The following is a 14192-nucleotide window of genomic DNA, read 5'->3' as shown; positions in this document are numbered from 1 at the left end:
ACACTTCATAATTGATAAAGGTTAGCCGCATAACAAAACACAAATGTACAATAACATAAGAACCAAGTAACTACATTAAATGCTTAAAAGTCAAGAAAATGATTTTAAAAAGTTATTATATTGACAGTAACAAGCACTAAAATATGTTATGCATATTTTATGGCTTCCAGTTAACACCAGAAATATTAAGGACATGGTTTTCAAGGAGCACAATAAAACCTGTGTTGCCCCAAGAGATGACCCAGAATCTCTGCCACCTACTCCTCCTCCTTATTCAGTTTCCCTCAAGTTAAGGGAATTGCTCCTCTGGTTTAAGTTAACCAGATGCTTAAAGGTGCTCCTGAATCAAGGTCTAAATTACTGAAGTAAACAGCTGCAGCTGTAAATATTCAACATGGAGCAGACATTTTGCTTGAGGATTTACCATTTCAATCATTTTTCAGTGTAGAAATACATCTTGAAGTAAAAATAGAAATATATGTACAAAAAAGTTGCTGAAACAATTCATACTCAAACTCCTTTTGGCTTGAGACCAAATATCCTGGAAAGAGGAACTCCTCTATTAGCATGAAAACAAAGCAAACGTAGCTGCATGTTAAACCTCACTCTGGATCCGTGATACAAAGACCTGCCTTCAGAAAACTGCAGAGACTCAACAGCCATGGCCAAGTATGACTGAAACAGGCTTTAGCTCAGAAGAAATTCGGGTTTTTTGTCATGGACTTTTGGGGATGGAAACAGAGATTGGTAGGGAAATAGGGAAAAAGGCAGTGGTAACACGCTTTGTTTGGGTTTGTGTCACCACAGGGACATGACTGTCCCTGCTGTTGTTCTAAACATATGGAAATGTGGGCTTTGTAGCCAAGGAGGCAGAACAGACATTCTTAACTTTGCACATCTCTACGAGCCAGAGAAAGCAATAAAGAAGTCCTGTGCATACACTGCTGAATGGCCAGGGCCAGGTCAGTGGGTGAGGCAGAGCACCCCGTGCCCTGCTTCAAGAACTGCCTGCACAGAGTGTCCCCTCAGCCCAATGACCACATCATCACTGCTGAAGCTGTATGAGAACTGCTAGAAAAAACTGCAATCCAGGCCCAAATTCTGAAGGCCAATTCTGAAAATCACTTCTGCTTAGGACCAGAGCCAATGGACACAAGTTGGATGCTGGGAAATTTCAGTGAGATACCTGAAGGAATTGTTTATGTCAGCTACTACTGGAACAGATTGCTCAGACAGACATTGGTATCTCCAGCCTTGTATGTTTGAAATGTGACTGGAGTAGAGTCTGAGCAACCTACTCTAATGAGACTTGCTTTGAACAGGAGGTTGGATCAGATGACCTCTAAGGGGTCCCTTCCAACCTAAGGTGTCCTACAATTCTGTGAAATGTTGAAAAATAAACTGCAAGGTCTAAAAAAGTAGAACAAATTTTGACTAGCAGTGATGCAAGAAGCAGGACTCCCAGAATTTTCCTGGAAAGAGTGAAAAAGCTTCACCAGAACTCGCATTCCGTTTCTGACTGCAGTCATATTGATCATGCAGCTGTTGGAAAGTCACATAACTTATTACCTGAGAGCTGAACTGAACGCTTACTGCCTCATTTCTATCAGACAGAGGTAGTGCCTCTCTCCTGCTGGGAATCAAATTTTAAAAGTCTCTTTTATAAATGCAGATGTGTTCATAAGCTTCTCAAAACATCATTGACAACAATCCAGAACACTGAAATATGAAGATTAAAAGATTATTTTTAACACAAAAATTTCCTGGTGGACCAGACAGGATAAAAAGTTGTTCTGGAGTGTAGCAGCCATTCTTCTAAAATATTTTCCCGCAATTCGAAGGGGGTAGACAGAACTTATCTGCTAATTGAAAAAAGATTCAAATCCACTGAAATTTTTATCTGGTTACTTTTAGGTTTGTTTGTTTCCCACTGGGCTGTGTGTGGCTTGGAGACTTTCCAAATTCTTTTCTTATAAGCTTTTCTAGGCTATTGGCTTAGGATATGGGCAAAACCCTGAAGATATTCCAGAACACATTCTTTTCTACTTCTTTCTAGGACTGTGCACCCCCCAATTCACACTGGGGTACAGACTAAGGCATAGAGACCTGAGGCAACCCATTCCAGTAGCTCATAGACAAAAACTGCACGCTTCATCTAAACCCCAAAATTAATTAATACTCTAAGTTAATTTTCTGAATGCCCATGTCCCATCACTGCACTCACAACAAAGAATTTCTTCCTAATATCTAATTTAAACATGCTCTCTTTCAGTTTGAAGCCATTCCCCCTGATTCTAGTAATGCCATGCCATAAGAGGAATGTATTAGCTTAACAGAACCTAAGTATTTGCTACAGAAAAAAAAAAAAAAGTCATGAAGTATAGGTAGGTCATTTGTATGTGAGAATACTCAAAAACACTTATTACAAAAATACTCTTACCCACAGCCCCAAAATCTTGTGTGACAACAAATTATAATACATAAGGCTGGGTATCTTATTGCTGGAGCAGCAAACTGGGATAGGAAGACCTGTCCCTATTATGCCACTGATTTCCTTAGTGAGACATGGCCACCTACAAAACCTGTTTCTCCTTTTATTCCCCATCTCCAGAACACTTTATTCACAAACACATGGCCAGGGAATTTAGGTCATACAAAGGCAGTAATTTAGCCCTCTAGCTATCTAAATATATGATCTCTTAATATATTCAGCCAGATTCAAAAGAGATGCTGCTTTACCTTTCCCAGACAGTAAAATTAGAAAGAGTTAGGCATTAATTTGAAGTGCAGAGTTGTTAGCATGGCATATGACTTCAAGCATATCAGCAAATATATATTGTGGGAACAGCCACTACATTGAGCAATGTTCAATTTATCATTACCTTTTCTGTATAATATTGATGTGGAGATGGTCCTCCAGTGTTTTATTTTCTTGGTTCCAGTAATTATGTAAAACATTGTGTGGTGTGTATTGAAGTATGCAGAAATTAGGAAACAACTGCCAATCTGTGCTAATTATATTTCTTGCAGTTGTATTTATCTAATACATGCTGATTTCTTGGGGTCTGTACTTCATGATTATTCTTGTAACTAAACAAATTGGGATGATGCTGAGGCTGGGATAATGCTAGACCCTTCTACCCAACAGTCACAAACAAATTAAATTCACTGTAGGTCTATCAATTACGTGGTTTTAAACAACATCCTGAGAATAGTCTACTGAAAGCTGCTTCTATGCTGGCATTGCTTTTGGCACATTTACCTGATCTGAGCTTAAATTCTAACCTGACTTTCTTCTAGATGGGTGACTCAGCTCAGCATTTTTGTGGAAGAAAAAGGAAATCCAGTGCCGTTCTGACACACAGAAACATGCCATCATGGTGTTCAACTACATAATCCTTTTGTCTGAAAACAAGAGCCCAAGTATATCTCAGAAAGATCATATTTTTCATTTGGCTTACGGAACACTTATAAACTAGGACTCCTAACTGTGATTCCCAAACACAAAACAAAGTCAAAGGTTACAGCATATGTTTTTGTTTCAGCTTCTCCAAATTACTTGCAAATGTATTCAAACACAATATGAGAAGATACTTTATTTTATTGAAAATAACAGACTACAGGGTGCTGCAAAAAAGGCTGGGGTACCTCAAGCATAAACATGGAAAGAATACGTTGGTTTAGAAACCCATAAATCCTTATTTGAATCTGCCAACCTGAAAGCCAAGTAAAGCCCGAAAAAACTATTTTTCCTAAATGCTATGTCTGATTAAGCCATACTATTAAATGACAGCTGAACTTTAACATTAATATGATATTATTTAAATAACTGCATGATTTTTTTTACACTAAAATGATGAATGATTTTTGGACAGCTCAATTGACATAAAGCAAGAAACCCCTTTAATGAGATTTGACAAAATGGAGACATATGCAGAATATTCGTTACAGCTCATGTCGCAGAGCCCTTCCGGGGGAGACTTGGGTTTGGTTGGTGTCTTTTCTTTTCCTTCATTTTTTTTATAGTTTATTTTGATTGTCTACAGCCACTGAACCATCCCTTTCAATTGCCACTTCCTTCCTCCATGGATTTTGAATTTAGCTTGTGTCATTTACATATTATTCTTAATCAGAGAATTTTATATGTTATATTTTGGAGTTGGAATTGTAAAAGATCTGTGGAATGAAGGCATCAGGTTCAGTCACTTTAACCTTTGTCAATTTGGTATACAAGGAACTAACAAAGGTATTTTTCTGAGGAGACTTATGGAGAAATAAAGCTTGTGCTAAAGAACAAATTATAAAAATTCCAGTTTCCACGTATCCTAAGCCAAGTGACAAAGCAGCAACTCTGCTAAAATTTTCTTCTCTTTCTTTCCTTTTTAAAATAAGCAAAGTGCATTAAGCAAACACACAACATAAAAGCCTGTGGCAAGGGTAATTTCAGACTGAACTCTTCAGAGGATGCACTAAACTCCTTTAAAACTGTGCTTTCTTAGCACCCAGCACTGCTTATTAGAGGGATGCTTTTCTTCTTTAGGAAACTGAATATGTACAGAAATACAGACATCACAGAGAAGCTCAGGTGGTGTTTCACTGGGTAAAGAACACATAACCAGAGGTGCCACTAATTGAAAAAAATCTGTCTGAGAATGCACTGATGGAAATTTAAGGGGAGAAATAATCAGTGGATAACTCCCTCCCTTCAGTCCCACACAGAGTTTTAGGACATTCCACAATTTTCCTTTTCATATCACCTCATTTTGATCCCACGGACAATTTTCATAACATTGAAAGCGTGGAAAAAACATGCTAAAACCACAAGGGTTGACAGTGTATCTGCCCCATTTATTTAGGCAGAATTGATAATTTTAACCTTTTCTCTGCACATGAATTTATGCTGCCCCAAAACATTTACCAACTTTCTCATTTTAACAGGCAAAAAACCCCCTCAAAACACAGAAATCACTGAAGAATAGGAAGCACAGAAAATCATCATCAAAAAACCTTAATTTTAGAACATTTCATCCAAACCCCCCCAAACAAAGATGAGAAATCATTACACAAGGACTGTCCTTCAGGTTCAGAAAACTCTTTCCATAGGCATGACAAAGCCTTCTATCATCTAAAGACATTGTACATAGCAGCCTGGGTAAAAAAAAGTCAGGGACAACAGCAACATGTTGAGATTGAAGTAAAATTGAAAATAAAGGCATGGGGGGAGAGAAGAAAAAAAGAAAGAGCAGAAATGTCCCTACCTTGGCCTTACCTTCGCAACATTCCCGTCAAAATCCTGGAACTCTTCCCCAGGTTTGCATCTGTTTCTCTAAGCTGGGGAGAAAAGAGTCCCATTAAAGGTAAAAGGCAGCTGTAGCCCAGTCTGTACAAAGGACAGGGTTTCACAGTCATCTGAGTCAGCTTCAGGGTTAGCACACAACAGGCTCATAAAGACACCAAAGCTCTGAAATTTAAAAATACCTTGTCTTGTTTTCACTTACATACATATGAAACCCAGGCAAGGGAAGTCATTGAGGCAACAAAGGTGAGTCAGGATAAAGAGCAAAAGCTTTACAAATAAAGGGTTGCAGGTAGAAGCTCTATACATTGGAATCCATAAGTCCCACATGCACGTGTATTGTTTGTGCACACTGGTGAAAGGATCAAGGGATGAAGAGACAGCCATGTTCCTGATGCTTTATGAAAAGAAGGACATATCTTTCTTTCACTGTTTTTAAAAGATTGTAGTTTAAAGAAAGAAACAGAAATACAAAATATATCACTTTAGCAATTCTGTGTAAAATAAATATGTCTATACTGCCCCTTAAATATAAAACTTGCACTGACCTTACAGCAGCCACCTCTGGCCTGGGTGCTCAAATGCTTTGTGAATATTATATATACATGTACAGAAGGAATAGCTGTACAGTAGATATGGTGGGTTTTTTAATGTAAGGAACTATCACTCACTGAAACGACCATTTTTGTAGTTTATTAGGACAAACGAAACCCACAGTTTACAGCTACACCTAATCAGCTGTCTTGTCCTACAGCTCTAAAAAATAGGTAAAAAATGAATAGAGTAGATGAAAGGTTATGAAGCAAATTAACTTCATGTTTATTTCTATTGCTTTTTGAAAGGGATTCAAATGTCCCCTCTCTTTTTGTGTTTATTAGTGTCCCAAAAAAGGAAATCTAGAAATCAGAAGATAATGGGAAGAATGGAGTTACTTTCCTATCACCTCTTTTGACACTGGCAGCTAGAAGAGAGACATCTTTTGACATTTTAGACATCTTGGAACCAGCAGAACATCAAAATCTACAGTAAAAAGATAATGTAATGATTATGACTATTTCAGCTATGAAATAGCAGGGACCACTGTTTCTAACACGCCCCAAAACACGGCTGTGTGTACATACATAAAAACATTCTTCTCCTTGTGAAAGCTGAATATTTACCTCTTCGTTATCAAACCAGATTGAAAGGATTACCTGAGTCATTGACTTCTTACTGAAAAAAACTTTGTTGTAGTAGACAAAATGCATCCTGTGTTACAAATCCATCAAAACAGTAACACTGCCAAGGAGAGTGGCAGTCTTCCAATAACAAATCACCTTCACCATAACAAACCACTATTATATCTTGAATATTTGAACAGCAGCAATATTAAACCCAGTCTCTATTCTGGAGCACAATACTGTAAATATTTACTGCCAGATTTAACGCTTATTACTGAAATCAGTAGGTGATGTGACAATCAGTGTCACATAACCTTTTTTGCATAAATTTCCTCCTTATTCTTCTAAAAGCTATTAAGAAAATACCAAGTAGAAGCTGGGACTGGATAACACCAATCAAGTCTTGTTCTTAGCAATATCATATTCAGTGGGAAGGCTTGCACTAACTCTCAGATCTCTGTAATTATGTGCTATGATGGAACAAAGATGAGTACTATATTCCAGGGAGGCCATTCTCTCATATTTTCCTGATTCATCTAGACAATTCAAGCTCCAGAAAAGCAGTTTAGCCCGGTTTGACACAAGTAACAGCAGAAAAAACGTCACAATAATTTTTAAAAGGCTCATTAAAAAGCCAAGTTCTTATCTATGCTAGAAGGGAATCTGAAGTACAAATGTATGCTTTACATTGGTCTTTTATTATTCATAAAGATGCATTTAACACTTGGGGCTTCTCCTCCCTTTTCACAGAAAAGCAGCGCTCTCCTTTTTACCATTAAATGTTTGATCCTAACTTTCCTCTCTTGCTGCAGGATTCTACCTGACAGCTAGAATCAGTGCTGATAGTTAGGAAGGGGAAGCTGAATCTTAGGGGTTTGACAAACTCCTCTAAGCAAGATGACCTCATGTTTTTACGGTATTAAAAAACCCACAAAATAAGCAAAAGAAACATTAAAAAAGAAACAAACACGTACACACATAGTTGGAAGATCTCTAGCTACCTCCCAAGAGAATGCTAAGAAAACACCTTTTCTTCCTCCTCTGGCAGAAGGAAAAAAAAAAACCACATGAAGAGTTTCAAACTGTAAGTTTGTTTTCATTTAAAACTGAATTATCTGATTGCAGTTCTTCCACCATTTCTTTACCAATACCAGCACACCACAGAATTGTGGAATGGAACTGGTGGAATGTGAACCTCTTAACCAGCATGTGTTTCACAGAACTGCTGTAGTGAAAACATTTTGAAACAGGCCTTGATATTAGCAATGGTGAATCTATATGGTTTTTAAAGATAATATTAAGAATAATAATGAGAAAACAGGAAGATGAACAAGATGCTGACATTGATATCTTGTCTGCCTTAGACAAATTTGGAGGTTTTCCTAAAAGATATTGCATCTTTTAATGTCCTGTATAATCCAGTTAACCTATTTGACTTGTAGCAGAGCTTTTATCCCTTCTCTTTGCCTTCAGAAGAAAATATGAGTTTTACTCTACAGACAGGAAAATTTATATATGTAAATTTAACCAGACCATTGAGACATTAACTTATTTATATTTTGCTTATAAAAAATAATTTTCCTAGTTTTCTCAACATTGAACTATTAAAGCTGACCATTATACTCATGGTAACTATTTCATTCCAGAAAACAAGTTTATTCCCTGGTTGATAAGATAATAACTCCACATATTTAATGTACAGCTATCATGCATTTATAAAGCACCCTCTGTTCTGGTCTTTCAAAATCTCTAGAAAATGAAAAACTAGCTAAATTATCTAAGATCTCCCCTGAATGTTCATCTGAGCGTACACAGACAGCTGGAACAGGTAGAGCCATGTGGCTCCACTGAAGAACTTTTCTGAATTCCCTGAAGAAAATATTTTAAGTATTTTTAAATATTTAAGTGGCTCCTGATAAAAATCTTGGAGTTTGAGATCTTCCATTATGACAAGAGGTTTTTTTGCTGCATTTTGGTGGAGTATGCATGTACTACACTTTCCTAGAATATCCTTCTTATTTTTAATCTTGCTCTTTGCATCTTACAGGTTTTGCCTTCAAAGAAATTTGCTCCTCAGGTAGAAAGAAATGAAAAGAAAAAGTTATGCTAGGAACCATGAACACATTGAGTGATCAGAACTACATCCCTGGGATATACAGGATGAGCAGAAAGGAATACATGGCATTTATCTCTATTGCCTACATTTTATTTGTCCAGCTAGAAACAGAAAAGCATTTCAGACTCAGCAGTCACTGGGGATATAAGAAGTGGAAGTGAAATATGACACCAAATTGCCAGAACAAAACTTGGTCAATCCTCACAATTCTTAGTTACATTTAGTGACCTAGCTATATTTAGTGTTTTAAAGTAGCTAATGCCCAGCACTTCAGAAAGCAACTGGTACAGCTGGCAGAAAATGCCACATTAATGCTGTTATAGGAAGCTTTACTAATTAAAGCTATCCAAGTGAAGAAACTCCCCGTGACAGGTAAAGGAGTTTCTCTGAAATGCCACTGGTCAGTTAAGAGATGTGTGGGAGAGCCTGGCTTTGTTAAAATTGGACACTTGGGAAAGTATCTGAACAACAGGTCATGGACAGAAAGTCCTGGTTCTGTGAGCAGAAACCAGAGACAGAGAGGCTGGGCTCCCACATGGAAGGTCAGAGCACTTGTACACACTGGATGGGATGGGCTTCTGAGCATCTCCATTAACTCTGCACAGTAGAGCTGATCCCAATGGAAGCCACAGGAGCCAGAAGTGACACAGATCACAGATATGTTGCCTTGGCTGCAGAGACAGAGCAGCAGTACCTGCTCCTCACACAGACCTGCCCGAGGGGCTGTTGTTTGCACCTGCAGCTACAAAGAGTAAGGTTGCTCAACTATTAGAAGCTCACTTATGATACTGAACTGTTTCATAGGAAGCCCACGTAGTCATTGGAATGGACAGTATAACAAACCCTTCAAAGGACAGAACACTGACCTAACTGTGATAGTGACAGAAAATTTGCTCCCAGCAGCAGATTTGGTGACTACAGGGTGACTCCCCATCAGAGAGACTTGGCAGGATATGGCCTATGTAAGACACTTTGTAAGTTCTCCACTGCAGATGGTGATTATATCTCATCTGGATTGTTTTTGCATGCACAAAGAACTTGCCCAATGCAAATAAAATGCAGAATCAGCAATTACTTATTATCAAACTTACCCTTTCCCGAGCACGCTGGATCTTCTCTCTGTCATGGCTGAGGTTTTCAAGCATCTCCTGTCCAATCTGCTCTGCATTAAAAAACGAAAATGTAAATCATGAAAAATACAGCTTGTGACTGCAAGACCTTAAAATGCCAAGTTAGATTCTAACAAGAGCACTTAACACATGTGGTAGCCTAATCACTCCTCCTAACTGCAAAGAGGAATACATAATTGTATTAAATTTTAAGTTTTTCAAACAACATAAAACTGAAGAAGCAAACCAAACCAGAAACTGCCCCTCTGCAGCCTCTTGAGATTGTCTACACCCAGGGAATTGATGCTGACCTCTGATCTGTGAAACAAAGGCAAGAAGACTTTCAGACTTGCTGTAGATGCTGGGTGCTCATACTTCCCATTTATTCCTTAAGCCCAAGGAAGTCAGTAAGGCTTTGCTAAAACACCAGCCATCCTTGTACATCTAAAGACACAGAACTCATATTAGAAGAAAACCTCTTTCAGTGCCTCTCAGCATTTACCATTGATGCTTAAATGAAAGCTTTTTCAGGCTCAGCCCAGTTACTGGTGCCTGCTTTGCTCCACCATGGACTGTTCCTGGCTGGCTTAGAGATAGGCTGTAATCTCCTGATGTTTTCAACAGCAGACAGAGACATTAATTTATAGTCCTCACCGTTTGTTTACACAGGGCTTGCTTGCTTCCGCAGCTCACGCTGAACCAAAGGTTGCAAAATTATAGTGGAGAGGCCTCAAGATATGGTACAAAGACAACAGAAGATGCCAAAACTTTACTCTTCAAACAGCTTCAATCAAATGCTTCTCTAACACTGAAATATTAGCAGCAAGTATAAAGAAGAGATTTTAATCTTCAAAGCTCTATAGAAATATTAAGAAACCCTTCCTGTATTTCCCTGAAGGAGAAAAATAAGTTAAATCATTCCCATTTTACAGATGGGGAAGCAGGCAGAAGGAGCTGAAGCAGCTGTAGCTTTGCCTCAGGACACACAGCACGTGTGAGACAACCAGCATTTCTGTGCACATTCATTTAGGGTACTTAGCAGGCTTACCAGAGATACGAACCAAAACAGTAAAACTACAAAAACATGGCTTTTCCCCCCCTAAACAACAGAAAAAGTGCCTTGCTTTTGTTCTGGTGAGCGAGTGGGATCCTAAATGCCATTATTCAAGGAGCCTTCAGAAATGGATCATTAAAAAATCACCAATATGTTAGTGAACATGATTATGATTTTTTTAAAATAGATACAGTCTATTTTCAAGGAACAATCCAAAGCAGAATCACCTCAAACTTTAAAAGTTTGAGACAAGCAATGTTATTTTTAAATCCATTTAACACAAGGTACACAGTCTGCCAGATAAAGTCTGAGGAAATTCATTACATATATATTTCTCTATCAGTTGCCAAGTATAGTACAAGTAAGATAAATATTTCCTCTGACCACAAATTGACATCCTCATTATGCTATCTTGTCCCTCTTGGCTCGCTGCTCTTTACTTTTAGCTGTATATACAATGCCTCCCAAAGGTGAAATGTGGTAAGATACATGGGTTTGGAGTTTAAAAGGCTGCACAGTGCAGTGCAGTTACACAAATGGCAGCCTCAGAAAGTGATTCACAAGAGCCTTGCTTATGTTTGCATGTCAAAGGACTTACAGGATGGAACTATACTGAGCTTTTCCTCATTAAAGCACTCAAAATACTGTAATGCACAAACAGAAATATGTGTTCAATATAATCCAGGGGAGAAAAAAAAAACAAAAACAAAGCAAAATCTCTTAAAAGAGAGGGGGAAAAAAAGCAACAAATTGCCAACCTAGTAGCATGAGGTGAAATGATAAAAAGTGTATTTAGTGCTAAAAATTACATGTATGTTTGCAAACATAAAGGACTATGAGGTACAGATCTTCCTTCAAAGGAATAAGTATAAAACACATGGCTAAAATGGTTTGGTATCTCATGAACAAACCTCAAAAATATCTTTGTAGGGAACAGGTTTTTTTTTATTACACCAATTTTTAAGCAAGTTACTGTGGGTTTGTATATATTTTTTTTTCATCTTCTTCCTGTCACTGGCAAGTTCACACTCTTAGCTTTTTATAATGATTGAGTTTATTTTCCAACCATCAATGTGACAGCAGCATCAACTGTAAGTGAGGGTAAAACACCGTCACTTTGACGAATAGTGTATTTTCCTCTCATTGTCGATGACTGAAGACATCAATAAATAAGGAAGGAGAGCATGTCAGCCAGAATATCACAGAATGAATTGTTGATATGACACTTAGGGATTAAACCTTCAGCCATGAAGTTCAACCTAGCAGAGGGGTCTGAGAACTGAGATAGTTGCGTTTCTTCCCAGCAGCCTCTATAGATAAATAATTGGACGGATCATCAATTTTACAGGAGTAGCTTTACTCTACATGCACTTTCGTTGATGATCTTTGGCCTTTTTTGGGCTAAAATAACAACATAAGTTGAACAAAGAGATATGACGGAGATAACATAATCTCACAGTAAGTTTGCAAACATAAATTGACACCTTTATCCTCTTCATATCCTCATTCTACTCAGAAAATTCACTGATGACAGTGAAACTTGATTTTTAGCTGGAAGGTCAAGACAGTCAAAGAAAAATATTATTACATAGAGAAAATAAAGACTTCTCAATGAAGACATGTCTCTTCACTTGGTTTGCAACTGAAAGCACCTGGGACTAGGAAAAATGTAGCATGAGCCCACAGTACAGCTAATTACAAGCTTGATGTAATTGCTTTCTAACATTTTTCAGGTTTCCCCACAACTCTGATGTTTTCCTTCCAGTTAAAACATTCATCTATGTGGCAGATTCATGCTTTTAGTGCTATGGTGCTGCATGGATCTTCCCAGCCTAGTTACAATGCAAGTCATTGAAGAAGCTACTACAGTTATGTGAAAAGGTCAGGTTTGTAAGATATACTGTAGTGCAGATGCATGAATTAACACCAATACACAAACTAAAGGGTGTTCCTGTTGCCAGTAATGGTGTTATTTCCACAGAATCTTAACAATGTCAATTATTTGGGGATTATGCCAACCTTTCAGTTGTTTTGTATGGACAATGTTTAGTATGGTGCAGTCCCAAGTCCTGCCAAAGACTGAGTGGTGCTGCCTCTTCTAAATGAAATTCCCAAAGAGATGCATAAAATTATGTTTTAAAATTACAGCTAAACTGTGAGAAGCAGAAGGGTGAATGCATTTACATCATTATTTTCTGTGTACTGACAGAGGGCAGGAATATTCGATAGAGCAATTATCTCAGTCTTAAACAATGCTGTGATAGCCAGAAAAAAAATATTTCTGAAAAAGTACATAATATTAACAAGCATCATCCTTAAATGGTGAATGCTAAAATCCACAGCTCTAAATGTATTTTGCCCTAAAGGTTTTTTGAACAAAGAATGGGAAATCATCCTCTTTAGTGCCAAGCACTTCAAAAATGCCATGTTGTGAGTCCAACACAAATGGTGCCTGGTTCTTTTAGACTATGTTATGCAAGAAAAATATAACATTTCTTATCATTAAACACTTAAATTAATTAGAGGATGAATACAACTTTCCTTACTTGAAAAAAACCCCCACCAGCCCCTCCCAAACATAAGAAATGCAAACCTAACTTCCCCCTTCATGTGTGCACAAATTGGCACGTGGCTTTCAACAGCCATGTTGAGATAAACCCAAAAGACAATGATCACTTCTAGCAATGATTTGCACTCCTGAATAAGCCCTTCCTTTGGAATTTGCTTGCAACCTGTATGCAGTATTTATACACACAAATTGTAATTATTTCTATGTAGTCCACAGAGTTTGATTTCTAATACCTTCCACAGAGTTTGATTTCTAATACCTACACACACATCAAGAATGCAAAATAAGTTGTGCTTGACTGGTTTCTTTTACTTTTTTTGCCTCCAGCCATTTAAGAATTTCTGTACTTTATCAACTAAACTGACTCTGAAAGAGCTTTTTCTAATCACACAAGTCAATAATACTTTTTTGCCCTAAGAATGACGAATATTTTTACTCAAGAGACAGGAATGACACAGAATGAGCCTCTCCAGGCTTTAGGATAAACAAACACACACTTTTATGAATTTTGAAGACAGACTCCCCATTTTTCTTTTCATATGAAAAATAAAATAATCCAGCATAGTTTATAGAGCCCTTTTTCTCTCAAAGTGTACCCTGTGTGTTTGCATATATATGTGTGTATATATATATGTGTGTGTGTGTGTGTGTGTGTGTGTGTGTGTGTGTATGTGTGTGTGTACATATAAAAGTGTCATAAGATGTAGCAGATATCTTGATATGATTTAAAATAAAATAAAAAAAGCTTAAAACAAACAAAATCACAGAAAGGATGCCTGGAAATATGATTTGCTCAATCTCATCATATATACAATGCATGCATCTGAGCTATGTAATTAGAGGTTGGAAAAGACAAATTAATTTACACTGGGAAAAGCAGAAGATCAT

General features: G+C 37.5%; 1 protein-coding gene across 4 annotated transcripts in view; it reads right to left on the bottom strand.

Moving 5' to 3' along the window:
* The window catches only part of VTI1A (vesicle transport through interaction with t-SNAREs 1A), a 255727-nt gene that overhangs the window by 91033 nt on the left and 150502 nt on the right, over positions 1-14192 (bottom strand). For 2 of the 4 annotated variants that reach the window (XM_041415924.1, XM_041415926.1), the window contains 2 exons: positions 9664-9734; positions 5270-5331 (listed from right to left, as the gene is read on the bottom strand). In XM_041415924.1, the coding sequence (XP_041271858.1) occupies positions 5270-5331; positions 9664-9734 (133 nt within the window). Of the gene's footprint in view, positions 1-5258; positions 5332-9663; positions 9735-14192 lie in introns of all 4 variants that reach the window. The other 2 variants (XM_041415928.1, XM_041415929.1) reach the window with 1 other exon arrangement.

The sequence above is a fragment of the Onychostruthus taczanowskii genome, unplaced genomic scaffold (genome assembly GCF_017590055.1).
Source record: "Onychostruthus taczanowskii isolate IOZ18803 unplaced genomic scaffold, ASM1759005v1 scaffold5, whole genome shotgun sequence".
In the NCBI taxonomy this organism is placed as follows: Eukaryota; Metazoa; Chordata; class Aves; order Passeriformes; family Passeridae; genus Onychostruthus; species Onychostruthus taczanowskii.
This window is presented reverse-complemented; position numbering and strand designations above follow the sequence as displayed.